Here is a 16539-nt window from a genome sequence, read left to right on the forward strand (position 1 = left end):
CAGTGGTGGATGAAGCATTTTGTCAAAAAATGACTAAGTGTTTCACCCCATTTCCATGGATAAACCGTTTCAACACCCATGTATAAGTGGGGCACGAGTTGGTGTAGTGGGTTGCACACTCGCCTTTGCACGGAGAGAACGTGAGTTCGCTTCCCGGTGTCGGCGGTTCACTGACCAAGCAAGCGGTCGAGGGTCGGCCGAAGGCCGACCCGAGAACGCCTTTCGCACAGACAGGTCCTTCAACTGTCTTCCGAACTGCCGAAGGCAGTTCGGAATATAACCTTTTGCTGAAAAGTATGACTAAGTGTTTAATATAAATTAAAAAAGGTTTTCTTTTTTTTTCTTCTTCTTGTTCCATTTTCCAGACTACATGTTTTTTTTTCTTCTTGTTCCATTTTCCAGACTACATGGTGTAGTGATCAGCCAAAGGACGACAGCGAGAATCGAACCCAGGTCTCCCAGGCGGGAGTCCAGTGATCTAACCTCTGCGCCAACCAAGTGACTACACTTTCCTTAGTAATCATTTGAGTCTCCTGACTTCAAGTCCAAAGAAACAACTAAGTGAAAATGTGTCCCAACCAGGATTTGAACCCAGGTCTCCCAGACAAGAAACAGGTGAGTTAACCACCACACCAGCAAGGGACTACAGGTTTCTTTGTCATCATTTGAGTTTGTTCACTACAAGTCCACAGAAACAACTAAGTGACAAAGTGTCCCAAATTTTTTCTGATCTAAATATTTTTGGCACTAGAATATTGTTTTTTTTTACAGATTAGACATACTACACACAGTATTCAAAGTAACTTTCACCAAGGATTAAATTATAAACCATTACTACCACCTAGTGTAGGGACATAGATTGAAATGCAGAAAACTAAACAACCTGAGAGACGCATCATTTTCAGGGGTTTAATGGTAGAACAGATTCATTTAAATGAAGTGATAACACATACAAAAATACCCTTTCAATACATTTTAGAAACAAACATCGAAATGACCTTTTTTTTTGTTAAATGTTTCTGAACAGCAAAAACAGTTGTTTGAAAGAGTGGTGCTTTTTTTGTTCAAAATTACCTAATATGAATGCTATTTAAAAAAAATCAAATGGTACAAATATGCAAATATAAATTAATTGATAAGAAAAACCCCATTAGTGAAGATTGTGATATTTTGTTGGAAAAAAAATCTGTACATTTTGGGGAATTGGTATCTGTTGTTGGAAAATGAGCCTAAGTTGCAACAGTAACTGTTCTGAGGAAGAGCATTCCTGGTTGGTTATAAATGCAGCAGCACATGTTGTTCACGTCACATTTTAGTGCTGAAATCCACAGAGTCAGATGTATTTTGTTGGAGGGAGGGAGGGGAAGAAACGTCTTCTGATGGCTTCCCTGTGGCCCCAAGTGATGCCTTTTAAGAACCTCCACAGGAGGCGCAAGAGGGTTCAAACCCAAAACAAGGGGGATTTTGTCTCTCTCCAAAACAACCATATTTGCTTGGGCTGGTGCGCGCACGCACAAACGCACTCTCAAATACACGCATGCCTACACACAAGCACAACAGATGGCAAAGCTTTGAACCAGTTTTCACCAAGCACCACAGAACCTTTACTTCACTGGCAGGGAAGTCAAAAGGTAGCTCCAGATCGGGGCGCTAGGACACCCAAAAGGCAGGGATGGTGACTGCCGTGCAGCTCTCAAAGCAACATTTCTTGTAGCGCATGTTCAAGCCTCAGACTGAAGCAACCAACCATAAAAAAAGGAAGCCAACTTTTTTTGTTCAGTCCACAGCAAATGACAAAGCGGCTACACCCAGAGCTGAATAAATTTCATCATTTCAGGAAGTCTCATTTTCCTCACTATTATTTGACTGTAACAAAGCACTTTAAAAAAGTGCTTCAGGGTCCATTTGGGGGGAATTGACAACAGCACAAGTAAAAGACTGAAAACACACCTGGAATCCTTTTCAGTGGTTTTTGTGGTCCAAAGAACTGGTGTTCCAAGTTCTGTTAATTCCAAATGAGCCTTCAATAAATCAAAGCGGCTATAGCTAAACTACAGTGTTTGTATTTAAAAAAAGAGAAAAAAAAGAAAAAGAAAAATCATTAAGGGCAGAAGCAACTTTCGGACAAGCCACAAAAAAAAAATATTTTTTTTAAACCATTTTTCCATTTTAGATAAAACTATGATACTGAAGAAGCTTCCAGCAGCTTCAACAGTGAGCCTAGCCTTTCCTTTTCTTAAGACAAAGACATTATGTACATCAACATTTACTGTACACATTTCTGTTTGGGAAGGAAATAATACACCAGTTATGTGGAAGGGATGGGATGGGGTGGGTGGGGTGGGGGGTTCGACAAACATTTGGGCAGTTTTGTTTTAAAACTTAGCTCAAAACAAAAAAGGTAATCGGTGTTGGTATAAAAAAAAAAAGAAAACCCAAAAACAAACAAACAAAAAATGCTGCTGTCTGAGATCTCAGTTGACTGTTGTGTAAAAAGCACTCTGGCCACTGAGTGCTGCCGACCTCTGGTTTACCCAAATCACTCATTTGCTGTTATTCGATAGCCAGTAAAGATCTGGAAGTGAGGCAACTGTCCTTCACCGCGACAGCTGAGACTGGCCAATCTGAACGTGTCAAGTGAACTTGTGTGTTGGACCTGACTACAAAGCTCCCACCTCTGTGCGCTCGGGAATGGAGACGGTACTGTCGAGCTCACGCTATGTGGATCCGGGCCTTCTCTGTCTCTTTCAGCCTCTTTGCCTGCTCCTCCAAGGAAGGTGAATGGGGTCTCTTGGAAGCCGCTCCGTTGAGAGGGTCCGCACCTCGGCTCACTAACGTGGGAATGGTGCTGCCGACAGAGTGGCTCGAGTGTTTGGATGAGACGTGTTCTACGGAGGAAAATACAAACAAATGCAATTTTGTTAATTAATAAAAAGGCACAAACAGCACCCATTAAGACTGACGGTTTTTTTTTTACATCCACAGTTTTTGCTTAATATAAAAATATAACATCTCTTCAGCAGTTAACTGCACTTAAGGCAAGACACTCACTGGAACCAATAACGGGAATGAACATGCCCCTTTCTTGACTGGCGGGAGGCACCTCAGGGGTAATGGCGGGCTCACACACTGGTTGCTTGGGAGGTGTGACGCTGCAAATCAACAAACACAACATGAACAACCCTTTGGATTGGCCTGTTGTGCAGTCAAGACTGAACAGTGATTAAAAAAACCCAACTCACTTGCGACGGTTCAGGGCAAGTTTGATGGAATTTTTCACCACACGACAGGTGTTACTGGCCGGCAGTGGTGAGGAGGCGTCGGGCAGCTCCATACTGGGAAGCCTCTATTAGGGAAAGGCAATATTAACGTAGCATTAATATACCTGTTTTTTTTCCTTCTTCACATCAATTTAACAGACTAGATGGTAGGGATTACCTGTGCTCTAGGAGTATCAACAATCGGAAGTGGCTTTGTTTTTGATTCTATGATGGGAGTCTAAGTGTAAACAAAAGAACGTTAAATATTGGCAGTGGCAAAAAAACTAAAAGACAAACGGGTCAAGGCCAACCATGTTGGGTTTGTCTCGAGGAGTGTCAGACAATGGAGGTAATGGTTCCTTAAATGTAGAAGCATCATTGGGGGGAACCTGTTAGAGAAGCAGGAGTGTAATGTCAAATACCTTGAGAGAGTGCACATGCCAAGCGAGACTACTTGCCTCTGAATCTTTTTGCGTGTTGGCCACATCCTCCTGCACAGGCGAAATGGGTCTCTTGGCTGCTCCATTGATCGAGTCGTCCTGGTTCTCTTGCTCTTCTTTGGGGCTGCTTGCGGCATTAGGCGTCACATTCCCACTTGGGGTTTCGGGGACAGAAGTAGTACCTGGAAGAAGCGAAAACTTTGTTAACTGCGGATTCCCCTTCAGGAAAAATATCTTTTAATTATTGTTTAGTTTGTTTACATTATATTTTGAAACAGTTCACTGACAAAAAAAAATTAAATAAATACAAATACTCACTAGAACAAACCGGTATGGACGCTGCCTGGTCTTTAGGAACTGTTGTCGAGCCGGGTGAGGAAGCAACCTCAATAAACAGCTGCTTGGAAGGGGTGACACTACCAAGGAAACATAACATTAAAAGATTAAATCGGAGGAAAGAGGGACAATCGATATTACTCACAAGATAACTTCTGTAGTGATTTAGTTTTTTTGTTTAGTTTTTTTACCCGTCATCTGTGTCAGAAGTTGGCTTGGAGGGTTTGTTGGGTGGGGAGGTGAAAGGAGTCCCCGAGTCGGTGTCTCTTGAGCTGTCCAGGTGGCTGTTGTCTAAAGACATCCTCTTTGAGCTCCCACCATTGGAGCTACGATTCAACTCGGCTATGCTCTGCTAGAAGCCAGGAAATCAGTATGAGAGAGCAGAGAATGACATTACACCAAATTTGTTGACTCACCCTTTTTTTCTTCTGAACTAATTCAGCAGGAAGGTATTGATGGAGCTGCTTCTTCCTCACGTGAGTTGCTTCAATCTTCATTCCTTCTTTCAACATGTTGATGTTGTTGGCTTGTCTGTACACTGGAGACAACGGGAATGCTTTTTAAGTTGCGTGAAGACTGGAGTGTTTGCAAGCAAATCAGGCAAACGTGTCGATGCGCCCTTGACCATATAGTTAGTAAATAATTAAACTTGACTTTAATTTTATAGCAATTTTGGAATGCTTTGATAAGCCTACAATGTTATAGACAGCAGCGCTGTGAAAAAGTCATCATGATACTTTTTTTTCTCCATTGATTATTTATCCCACCTTGACATTTAGTTTTACTGTGCACGCTGAGTAGATTTTCTGACTTAAAAAAACAAAAAAATCTCACACTTAAGCTTAAAAAAACTACATTGCGATTTATACATATACACCTATAGTCCAAAAATGGAGGAAATTAGCAACAGTGGTCTGGCCAACCAGAATTAAGCTACAATTAGAAAAAAAATCATAATTGAAGGCCTTTCTAGTCGAAGTTAACGTTCATGACTCAAAAGCAAGAAAGACAATGAGATGCAAACATTTAATGGATTGAAACTCTTTCAAAGCACTGCACATTTGTTTTGATTTAGATTCAATGAACAGTATATTGCGAAGTGTTATTAGTTTTACCATTACAGTGAAGAGTAATGCATTATAGGACAGGTGTGAAAACCAACAAGCAATTTGAGAGGACCAACCAGTGTCTGTGAATGACTGGATATCATATGTTAGATCAATGTTCACACTCTCGGCATTCTCCACTTTCTTGAATATGATTCCAATGAACCACATGGAAACAAAGTCATTCCTGAAAGACGTGTAGAAAAATAGAATTGATTTCTGTTTTTTTGATATTAGTTTTCTTTATCACACTGTTTAGTAGCCTTATTGAGTTTCTGCTCATTGGGACCAAAAGGAAAACAAAAATAAAGACAAAACAAAACCAATAACTTACTCGCGATTCTCTTTGGACCCGGGAAAGGACTGGGGATTTACATGTGCCAGGGTAATGTACTCATTCCTTTCAAGGTTTCCCACCAACACTCGAATCTTTGACTCGACAAGTCCAATCCTTCAGAAAAAAAATTGATCTGCTTTTGGATTGGTTTTATAAAAATAATTTACTCTTTAACAATGTGCATTCCTAAAGCTAACATAAAACCCACATGCTCAATTTGTAAATTCATATCATTCGGACACAGTAAAATTTGAATGTGGTTATGATGAACCTATGCAAAACTTTAAAATGGAACTCACCATTCTAAATGGTTTTCTTCCGTGGATGCACTGGCTGTCAGGACAATGTAATGTCTGTCAGGAAAATCACAGGAGAAATAGTCAAAAGTGAAATATACAAAAGCTAAAAATGCACTGTATAAATTATGATCGTCAGCACAGCACTTACTTATGATTCTGGAAGAAAATGGGTGGTTCAAAGAGCTTTGGCCATTCAGCTTTTCCCTGAAGAATCTCATCTGTCACACTGAGACCTAGTTGTAGCAGAAACAGAATGGGAGAACTAATTAACACGTCAGAATATATCAGCGTTTTTTTTAATCGATTGGAACAACGCCTACCATATTTAAACTCCTCGCTCATAATGGTGCGGGTTGATGTGGAGACGTTGTAAGTGGAATTTTGCTGGGGGTAGGCGGGCGTGATGATGGGCATTAAGTGATATCTGTCTGAAGGGTTCACCTAAAGAAAACAAAAGGAAGGAAGAGATGTTGTTAGTACTAGACCGCCAGCCATGACATTGTAAAAATAATATTTCTTATCAAAACCACATTGACATTTGACATTGACCTAATTGCTACAGTAGAGTAAACCAACTCAAACTCATTGAGACAAAATTGACAGACTCTCCACTACAGTCAATGTGTATACTCACTCTAGGATCCCATACAGGTAGATTCAGATTGCTGTCCTCAGGTTGCTTCAAAAGCACAGGGTTTGGCCACTCCCTGCAAACAAAATCCCAAACCTATTTTGTAAATGTAAACCAAAAATGGTAACCGGTGAAATGGAAGCTATGGAATATGGAATTTTCTAAAACGTGTCATTCATTGAGGTTGCGCCTTATAATGCGGTGCGCCTTATAGTGCGAAAAATACGGTAGTATCAATTCTTTCTGATAAGAAACTAGCCATGTCCTTTGGAACAACAACGGGAGAGGATGCAGAAATCTCACCATTTGGAGAAAACTAAGAAGAACTTGTGGACGAGGGTGGCAGCAACGGCATTAGGATAGAGCTGGCAAGTCCTTGCAACCAGCATGGCCCATGACACTCCGCCCAGAAAGCCCAACATGTTGGAGTAGATCCCACGGCCTGTTATGTACACTTTCAGTTAAAAAAAAACTCCCTGTGCAATATTCCAATAGCCAACTGGAGCAATTGGAATTTGAGTAAGAGAACATAAAGCATTGACCACCTACGTTTTGCCCAAAGTTTGATGGCTCGCAAGGTCAGCCTGAAGTTTTCTTTGTTTGGCACCAAATACAATATTTCGTCAGTCACTCGACAACCTGGAATGACAAAAACATTAATGACCACTACGTACGTAGATGTGGCATCAGGTCTCCTAACATGTGCTTTTCACAAGTGGTGAAGCACCACTCTACGTGTACCAATCTGTGGATATGCACTTGTGAAGTGATTTACCATTAAGACTGCGGATGCAACGTATGTCTAAATTTCTGAGGATGGAATCCCCCCGGAGGTCGAGGTTGTCTGGAATGGATTGTAATGCCAGTCTGGCAAAAAGCAGGTCAATCTGTGAGGAAACAAATAATTGTAATTAATTTCTTCATTAAATCGTCTCCCCGTGTCTGAGAGTATCTCACCTCAATTCCATCAAATTTGAATTTTATAACAGGGACAAACGCATCCTCGACAGCCTGAAAAAACATCAAGAAAGTCTTTATCACAATCTGAAACAATAATTACACCTACTTTCTCTTCCCCACCACAATGCAGACCATTAGTGTTTGAATGCGTGTATCAATGTGTGAACACGTGTAAAGCGAATTGTGATGCCTGTGTCTCAAATGAATCATCTAAGAAAAGTTTTTTAGGGCCTTAACAAACTCTATTTTCGAGAGAAATATCAATTGATGAAATTTTGAAAATGTAGCACGCCTTACCCTTAGGTCCTTTATTTCTTCATGTTGTTTGAACTTATCAAAAAAAGACTGAAAAAAGTCACTCCTTTCTACATGACGAGGAGCTACACAAAGGGCATCAATATCAGCTCCTGCAAAGAGATCCACTGTTGATCAGCACTTTTCCATGAATTGAACATTTAATAAAATGGCTTAGTCAACGGCGTGGATCTAACGCTGACATTAAAAGAAGACTAGTATTATAAAACAAACACGATTGGGAGTAAGGAAAGAGCCATTTATGTATGTTATGTTGTGAAATCAAGGGCAGCTCGACGGTTATCCGAGTGGTACAGCTTGACATACCCTTGGTGTGCACTCCTAGGCGATATGAACCAAACGTAAATATCTTTCCCCCAACACTGCTTATTGCGGAAGGTGGAAGGTTCTGTTGAAAAGAAAATAGGAATTAATTCCCTACTAATATGAGAAGACTACTGTATTTTACAAAGTCCGCTTCGTATGGAGCGACAGCACTGAACTAGATAATCATTATAAATGACTTCTTTTGTTAGGAAGGTCATGCAGAGCTGCGAACCTCCGTCGACCCCATTTCAGGAGTACCCTTGTCCTATTTCTGTTTTATTCTTTCATCGGGAGTGAATGCATTTTGTGCTAAATCGACATAGAATGTAAAAAAAATAACATGGGACAATTTAAATCAAACTGTTATTAGACTTTCACATTTAATTGAAATGTGTTTTTGCAAACTATTGAAAAAGTACAGCATGATGAAAATAAGTATAAAAAGTGAACAAAGTATAACCCATTTTGAACTTATCCTGAGCAGGCATATTGATAAGACTGCTGTGTACTCCTATTTCATTGAGAACAACCCCAGAAATGATGGGATTTGTTTCAAAACAAAAAAAAACTGGTGGTTTAGTCAGTCTTAATAATACTTCTCCAATGAAAAAAATGCAAATGTTAAAGTGATGAAGGCTACCTATGCAATCGATCCTGAATCGATTGCCACACTGAAGTCGCACCAGGTGAATCCTTCATCAGAACTAGTAACTCGGATTATTCACCATGCACTCGTGTCACCGAATTCATCTGGTTCACAATACAGTCGAATCAAGATGGTGGGTGCCGTAGCGATGGTGGGAATTTCGAGGCATTTCAATTAAAATTTTAGTGAGAATTTCTTGGATTTCTGGAGTTTAGTGAGGTTGTCAGAAGTCCCGGAATTGGCGTTGCTTGTCCGGAGGGTATTCCGGAGAGCTTGCCAGCTCTGATCATGTGTTGGCATCTAGACTGGCCCGAAACAACTACATATTTGTTAAATCATGTCGTACAGACACAACACTTTCGCATCTATGCATGATACACACATGAACCACCTGCACAGTGGCAAATTTAGATCAATTTTCAGTTTGATTTAACATCCAACCTACCTTTAATTCGCTGATTTCTGCTATCCATTCTTTAACAAAGTTATTCAATTTCCCTAGGACAGCAAGTCTGAAAAGAGAGCAACATTAGGATTTATATTGAATGCTTTGAGCCCAATTTTCGTTAAGTGGAATAGTAGCCTTGACAAAATGCTTGGTCAGACAAATAATGCACACACACCTGTGATTTAATTCCTCTTCATCCTCAAAAACTCCAAAAGGCTTCATTGCATCGCAGAGTTTATTGGTGTACTCGTGATCGATGTCTCTTGGAGGTGCAAGGCTAATGGCAGATGTAATTCCATAATGTTTCTGGGGCTGCTGCCCTCCAGGCATGTTGCTGCGAAGTGCAAGAATCATAAAAAATGTGATCAAAACAGACCAAGTTGGCTCAAATCAGGCAATAGCACTTTGTTATATAAACATCTCGCGTTCCTAGCCTGTCAAGGAAGTCATCGTAATAAATATCCATCGGCTTTCAAGGCAAACAGGTTGCAAATGTTAGCAGGGTAACTTAGCATGAACGAACAACGTTAGCTTGCTACTACAGTGGAAAGGACGGCTTCGTTCACATTTCAAACACACTCCGATCGTTGATTTTTTTCCGGAGGTTTACCAGCAAAGTATCCTCGGCGCGTGGCCGTATTAATCGGGTGGTAAAACAAAGCGTGATACTAAGGCCTATCCAAAAATCGATGGCTACGGGCCTTGTTATGACAGTTAGCTAGCTAATGCTAGCTTCTTCCTCACGACTGTTTACGCGGACAAAAACGCCTATCGCGATGAGATCGACTTTATTTCTTGACTTACCTTGACATTTCTTTCATGATACTCCAAGTAGGTGTGCTCTATTCCTTTCGCAAAGCGGTGAGGAAACTCAAAAGGCCAGTAAGTAGAAATTATAACAGCCCCGACCTGATTACAACAATGGTCACTTTTCAGAGAGTACTTCAAAACCTTCCCATTGAACCGGAATCATAAGTTAGCATTTCCGCCTGGAATGTTTCAAGATAACCCGATCTTCCAAAAAAAGTGATAGTAATTGCTTCAGGCTATAGGCTAAACAAGCGCCCAGCCGCTATCAGGACCCTTTAATTGGAAAAGTCCAACTCTTGCAGGCGTTTTGTGCAGTTACGTGGCGGGCACTAGTCGGTGCAGGGCGCTACAACGTCTGCAGGGCAAGTGGATCACGTGATGCCGAGGACTGCCGGTGCGCTCTTGTTGACAACATCACTTTCTGACACTCATCACACACGGATGGATGCAAATGCAATGTGATCATGTGATCATTACAAATGTATGTTTTGAAACGTCACTCTTAAATCAGGATATACAGCAAAAAAAAAAACGAAAAATCCATCGTTATTCCATCCGTTTTTTCATACTGCCCTAAATTAGTTTAGATCTTCAAGATGAACGGATCAAGGAGTGAAAGTTTGGATATGGTTATGTGCAAACTTTTTGCATTTGGAAAAATGGAAGGAGTAAAATGATGATGATCTTTTGAAATATTGAGTCAAGAAAAACAATTAAACTTCATTTCAACAAAAAAGGCCACCTCATATAGCAAGGTGTGCTTTGGGAGAGTCTTGGTAGAAAATGGTAGAAAAGACAATGAGTTGAAGAGAGACAAGTGTGATGGAAAGTGGAAAACAGATATCAACTGGTGGATAGAGGAAAGAGAATTAAGTGATTATACCCAAAGTCCACTGGTCCCATTATTGTAATCTACATGAAATCCCAAGGAGGCGAAGCCCCATGGTAATCAGTGAAACAAGATCTGTGCTTCTATCCAAGCAAAGACTCTCAGCTAAATACATCCGGATCCTAAGAAGATTGACCTTTATTTCTTGTTTTGTTTTTGGTTTCATGATCATTTCTGACATGCACATGCATGTGGCGATGCAGATAACTTAATGAGATGATGTTTAAAATTGTGATCACATTACATACAACAATAATCCATCGGCACAAAGTGCACATTCAAATTAAAGTTCCACTTTCTGAATAAAAGCAGTGGTTACTTTTTATAATCATTTTACTTCACTAAACTGTGAAGGACACGCCCAAAAAACATGTACCGGAAGCTTCCCTGATCTTTGTTTTTAAATTGGCAATAGGGATTAGTACAATTTTGAAGTGGTACATGATATTAGAAGGCAGAAAACACTTATCTCTAGAAACATGAGGTCAAATTGTACTGCAGAAAGTCCACAGAAAGAGTTACATACAAAAAAACATTGATGAAGGGCATCGAGCCAAAAAATGCTGGCACCCGCTCATCCTCAGAGCTTATATATGCGAGCAGACCACCCTTGACTTCACAAGACACACACAGGTAAGTCACACTTGTGCCGGGATTTATCCACAAGTTTCCATCCAATCGATTTTGTTATGAAACGGTAAAAGAATGTACTTAAAAAAATGTCTTGTGATTATATTGGGAATAAATGCACCAAAGTGTACTAATCTTGTTGGCTGTGTAGTTCTGGAATCATGACCTTTCGGATGTGGACCTTGATCCTGGCCGCCTCTGGTGTTTGGTGGTTGGACCTTGCAGGTAGTGCCATTTATTGTGTTATGTGGATTTATGCAGTGTGTTATTTTGTTTCATGAGTCTATCTGTGTGCGGCCTTTATGTAACTATGTTGGCATAAATGTTCAGCAACGACCATGCTGCCAGGATGTCACCTGACCAAACAAAACGTGAGGCTTGAGAAAGAAGGATGTTTCTCTTGTCACCTGGTGGAGACGACAATCTGTACTGGATATTGCGCCACAAATGTACTAAGCTTTTCTGAAGTCTCTCCATGAAGACAACTTAATAATATGAGCTAATGGTGTGATATTGTTTCTCCTTCGTGCAGTACCCGATCTTCTACGATTCGCCCAGCGAAGTGCCTGATGTTTGTATGTACGAGCAGGTGCATCACAAACAATTTGAGCTGTCTAACTGCCTTCCAGGTGTTGACCCTATAGTCAAGTACCCAGTGGCCCTTAGCTGTAATTGCACTGCCTGCTCCATCCTCACATCCAACTGTAACGAGGAACCTGAGGAACACACCGAATCTGACTTTTGTTCACAGACGTAGGCTAGCAACACAAGACCTTTAGTCACCTTATGTGGTATTTTCTCATTCATATTTGTACAAGGTAGAATGGATCGTAATAAAGAAGTCCCAGCAAAAGTCTCATGTCTTTGCATCTTTACATAAAATGGATTATTTAAATGAAAAATATGTTCTTCATAATAACGGATGTGATAACTGGAGCTTATTTGGGCCATTGGCACCCCAAGAAATGTTTCATGTGTGGACAGATATATATATAAATAAATATTTTAGGGTGGCACACCAAAATTGTATGTGATGACAAGTCAAATTTAATCTAGTAAAAGAATTCCCTCACGGTGGATGGAAGGTGAAAAGTATCAGTTTGCCTGGCTATGCATTTGAGTTGAAATTCATAAGTAATATGTGACAATCTAACGTCTTCCTGGAGATAATGGCTAACACATTTACCAAATTTGCATCCGGTAGGCGTATGACGATCAGCTCGTAATGTGCTGTCATTTATTTCATTTTTTTTGCTTTATGTCCTGCGTAAGTGGGAGCGGCGTCGGTTTCATAGTTCTCACAGCGTAATAAAAATAACTGCCATCCACCCCTCCATTTTTGTTGGTTGGTCATGTTTGTGCTTATAAAGGCAAATGCTAACAACTATAGCGCAGCTCCAGTGGCGCAATCGGTTAGCGCGCGGTACTTATATGACAGTACATTGTAGAGCAATGCCGAGGTTGTGAGTTCGAGCCTCACCTGGAGCAGTATTTTGCAAAGCACTTCTTTTCTATAGCTTTTTCCATTCAGACCATACCCACATTCTTGGTAATTCTTAAAACGATTTGTTATTGTAATCCAGTCAGAAAACGTTGTTTTTAAACCACAGTCAAAGGATCTATTTGGTTTTACTGCCAGCAGAGAGCAGCAAATGCCCTTAAATGCAAAAATATTGCAACAAATACATTTGTCTATTTATTGACTAGTCTCACCAGGAGGTGTTGCTGCAGTCCAGAGTTTTTCCCTCACTGCCCTTTATGAACATGTAATAACTCAAGCAAACAAAAAAGATATGATTGGCTGTGTGTTCTTTTTTGAATAAAAACATTGGCCCTGTGAGAGTACCTCAAATATCTAACCATGTGCTGTATTATTTTCATATATTTCAGAGAGAATTGAGTGCAAAAAAATCTGCTGCCATGCTGTCTATATGGACTATAAAAGAAAAAGAAATATAGGCTGACTATGGAATAACTTGTAATATTAGAAACAAAAAGCCCCCCAAAAAATCTTTTGCTATGTAATAAACGTGTCTTTTGCATCAACTCATCATTTAAATTCTTTCAATCTACTATACTACAGTGCAAAGAACAGTATTACAGATTCCCTATAAAAGGACAATATAGGACCAAAAGAATCAAAGTAATAATAGGAAACTTACCAGGATATTTTAGCAATATTAAAAGTCATTGCTGAATATTTCGCCAGTAGTACATGAAGAGTTGTTCATATTGCTTGTTCTTCCAATGCAAACTGTAAAGGCCAAATGAAGAGAATTCAAATGCACATCCTATTCTAATACAGTTTTTAAAATGTTATTTTAATGTGTATTATTTGTAAATTCGGTTTTAAATACGCTACACACAGCCGGTGTAAATATGAATATTTTGGCATGTGTTACATTTTGGGTTAAAATTCTTGAGACGTATTTGCTTTCAGTTCTAAGTTGACTACATTATAACTGCAATTTTTTTCATTGTGGCCGGAGTCATACTGCCCTCATAAGAACGAAATTGAGATTGGAATGTTGAGATTTAACAAGAGATTTTAAATGTCATTTAGCCTAATCTGGCATCCAGATTGGTTAATGTGCATGTTGAGTGTGTCTCAATATGTTTTTCTGTCTGGGATTCAATTTTTTTTTGTTTTGTTCATGTAAACCTGCAAAAGCATGATGTCAGGTTGACCAATTTTTCAAATGACTATAATGCACTTGATGCCTTATTGTGAATTTGAATACGTTTTAAGACCTATATCCAAACCTTCCTCCAACATGCCACAAACCACAGAGCATGTGTCCCACGTTTTATTAAACATCTGTCTTTGATTACCAATGAATTTGCTCATAGCATAGCAATATGACAGCTCTCAAGTCCCAGATGTAAAGGTATAATCATCATTATTCTTGTTTTCTCATAACCCACCCACCCCCCTTCTGCTGCATCCTCAGGCCAAGAGAAACTTCAACATTACAGCATTTATCAAGTAGCCAAAAGGAAATGATGACATTCTGCTTGGCCTAACACCGACAATGTACGTGTGTGTGCATGCGAGTGTTTGCTGTGTTGAGGTTGACATTAAGATGTCGACAGCAAAAAATGTCATACACACTACAGGTTTTGACATCAGAACGAGTACTTCAACTTCGTTCCTTCGAGTCCAGATGGCTGCTTTTTCCTGGCTCCCATTACACCAGTTTTCTGTTTGCTTAGGCTGATCGTTTTTTCTTTTCTTCCTTTCTTTAAAAGATTTTTGCTACAATTTTAATAATAATCAAATCGCATCATTACTTCAGACTTCATTTCTCTGTTGATAATTTACTGGTCAACAAATTTTAGGAGAATATTTGCTTCAGAGAAAATTACGACTGAATGATACTTGCTGTAGTGACTTGGATTGGAACATAAAGGATTTTAGTGCTGTTTGGTTAAGGTATTCGATATTTTTTTAAGGTTAAAGTTTGATTACACAATCTACAAATGTACTGCCTTCTTTACGACATGCGTCACTTCTCTCTTTGATGATATTCTTTGGTCACAATTAGATTCATTACCTCATCGCTCGCTTTTCATCATAGCCACTGGAAACAGAGATGTAGTTCTGTCGAACTGTAGGCAACTTGGAAATCAGGATTCTTATGCACGTCATCATGGAAAATGCATATTTCATTATGCAAAAGACTGTTAAAAAAACAAGAACATTTTGAAAAAATTACTGAGTGTTCCTTTAACATTTTAGTAGAATTTGATGCCTTTGATATCATTTTCCATTTTAGTGACACCAAATTTAGTAGAGTCTCACTTATTGTATCCAGGAAGCATTTTGCTTGTAGGTCATTGTGATCTATAGACAGATACAGAGTTTCAGTTATCAAGACTGAAAGCAGCAGTGACAACAGTAATGGAACTCCATAAAATTCTAGTGTCAAAGCTGAAATGTGACCAAATCCGACGAGTAATGACATGTCTTGTGGCATCATAATGCCATCTGGTGCTGTTGAAGGGCTGTCAGGTAAAGGATGTGGGCCTGGAGATAATTGCTGGAGGTTGTGGAAAGCCTGGTCTGATAAGGAGAGGCACCTATCCGAGCAAGAAAAGGGTAGATTTCATACCCTGAAACCAGCGAAAACTTGAAATTCTATTCACATTCTCTCAGCCCTTGGAAGGGTCTTTGGAATCTTTGCTTTTAAGGTTGCACTTACAAAATTAGAAAAATGCTTGAATTTTGCGTAAAGTGTCTTGACGTATTAGGCACAAAATATTACACAGTCTAAAAATTAACTCATTAAATGATGTAAAACAAAACCTAGCTCCCGGGCCACCAGATCAATAACGTCCCAGGACCCCTAGATTGATGTGACAAATAAGGGGGAATTATTCTAAGATTCTTTGATTTCTGCTTGTACAAGTTTTTCTGGAAGACAGACACTATGGGATCTTGATGGTGGGCAAAAATACTTCCTCTGAGTTGAAGCCAAACAACATTCTTGGCTGGACTGACCTCAGCTCATCAGAAAGGCAGACAGAATGAAAGACAGAAGACTTTTCATATGTTAATACCCAATGTGTGTTTGTCTCAGAAGCACAGTTGTTGCTTTCAGAGCTGTTCCTTTTTAATTGAGCATCAATACAGTCTGTGCAAATATATTGACATTCACAGCATCCCAAATGTTGATCCTTAAGGCGGACAATAAAAACAAAATAAACACTCCCATCTAAAATCCACAAACAAGCCAGAAGCCTTTATAAACTCGCTATTTTTTCTTTCTTGACCTGAAATATTTATTCAATCTTTAGATGAATATTTGTTAGGCAGTACTTCTTTGCACACTCGTTTCTTTTTCTATCCTGGTATGAAATACCAATTCTAAAACATCAAAAAAATTAAATGCAAAAAATAAAAGTTCTCTTTTTAACCTAAAACCACTTGTTAAAAAACAATTTTTGATGTGAGGGAGAGTTATAAAAACGAGTGTGTTTGGGTATGAGCAAGATCAAAAACATTTATATTTGTCTGAGAAGTAGTAAATATTATTTAAGATAACTGACATTTATTATGCCACCACACAAATATGGTGCTCACCACAGTCTACAGCATAAAATCACACCAAGTTTCACACAAGAAA

General features: G+C 39.4%; 2 protein-coding genes and 1 non-coding gene across 7 annotated transcripts; 2 read left to right on the plus strand and 1 right to left on the minus strand.

Moving 5' to 3' along the window:
• Window positions 1–895: 895 nt before the first annotated feature.
• Window positions 896–10292, minus strand: papolg (poly(A) polymerase gamma). Of its 4 annotated transcripts, none has more exons than XM_077729011.1 (24): window positions 9889–10289; window positions 9260–9418; window positions 9082–9148; window positions 7991–8072; window positions 7667–7776; window positions 7367–7420; window positions 7185–7296; window positions 6959–7048; window positions 6713–6851; window positions 6413–6485; window positions 6099–6219; window positions 5927–6011; window positions 5779–5832; window positions 5477–5593; window positions 5220–5329; window positions 4453–4574; window positions 4228–4388; window positions 4019–4116; window positions 3719–3882; window positions 3572–3649; window positions 3439–3498; window positions 3243–3346; window positions 3052–3152; window positions 896–2888 (listed from the first exon to the last, which is right to left on the minus strand). In XM_077729011.1, exons 1-24 carry the CDS (start codon window positions 9903–9905, stop codon window positions 2713–2715), a joined length of 2454 nt encoding a protein of 817 aa, XP_077585137.1. In that variant the 5' UTR covers window positions 9906–10289; the 3' UTR covers window positions 896–2712. The 4 variants fall into 4 exon arrangements, with proteins under 4 accessions (XP_077585137.1, XP_077585139.1, XP_077585141.1 ...); XM_077729013.1 differs by having other exon boundaries at window positions 4228–4385; window positions 9889–10287; XM_077729015.1 differs by lacking the exons at window positions 896–2888; window positions 3052–3152 and having other exon boundaries at window positions 3239–3346; window positions 4228–4385; window positions 9889–10290.
• A 1014-nt stretch (window positions 10293–11306) lies between these two features.
• Window positions 11307–12266, plus strand: LOC144205001 (gonadotropin subunit beta-2-like). 2 transcript variants are annotated; one of them, XM_077729019.1, is made up of 4 exons: window positions 11307–11416; window positions 11565–11638; window positions 11744–11862; window positions 11946–12266. In XM_077729019.1, the coding sequence occupies exons 1-4, from the start codon at window positions 11322–11324 to the stop codon at window positions 12168–12170; spliced, it is 513 nt and encodes a 170-aa protein (XP_077585145.1). In that variant the 5' UTR covers window positions 11307–11321; the 3' UTR covers window positions 12171–12266. The 2 variants fall into 2 exon arrangements, with proteins under 2 accessions (XP_077585145.1, XP_077585146.1); XM_077729020.1 differs by lacking the exon at window positions 11307–11416 and adding an exon at window positions 11417–11480.
• A 541-nt stretch (window positions 12267–12807) lies between these two features.
• trnai-uau (transfer RNA isoleucine (anticodon UAU)) lies at window positions 12808–12901 on the plus strand. The gene is made up of 2 exons: window positions 12808–12845; window positions 12866–12901. It is a non-coding gene; the product is annotated as a tRNA-Ile (tRNA).
• The last annotated feature ends 3638 nt before the right edge of the window (window positions 12902–16539 follow it).

The sequence above is a fragment of the Stigmatopora nigra genome, chromosome 12, assembly GCF_051989575.1.
Source record: "Stigmatopora nigra isolate UIUO_SnigA chromosome 12, RoL_Snig_1.1, whole genome shotgun sequence".
Taxonomy (NCBI): domain Eukaryota; kingdom Metazoa; phylum Chordata; class Actinopteri; order Syngnathiformes; family Syngnathidae; genus Stigmatopora; species Stigmatopora nigra.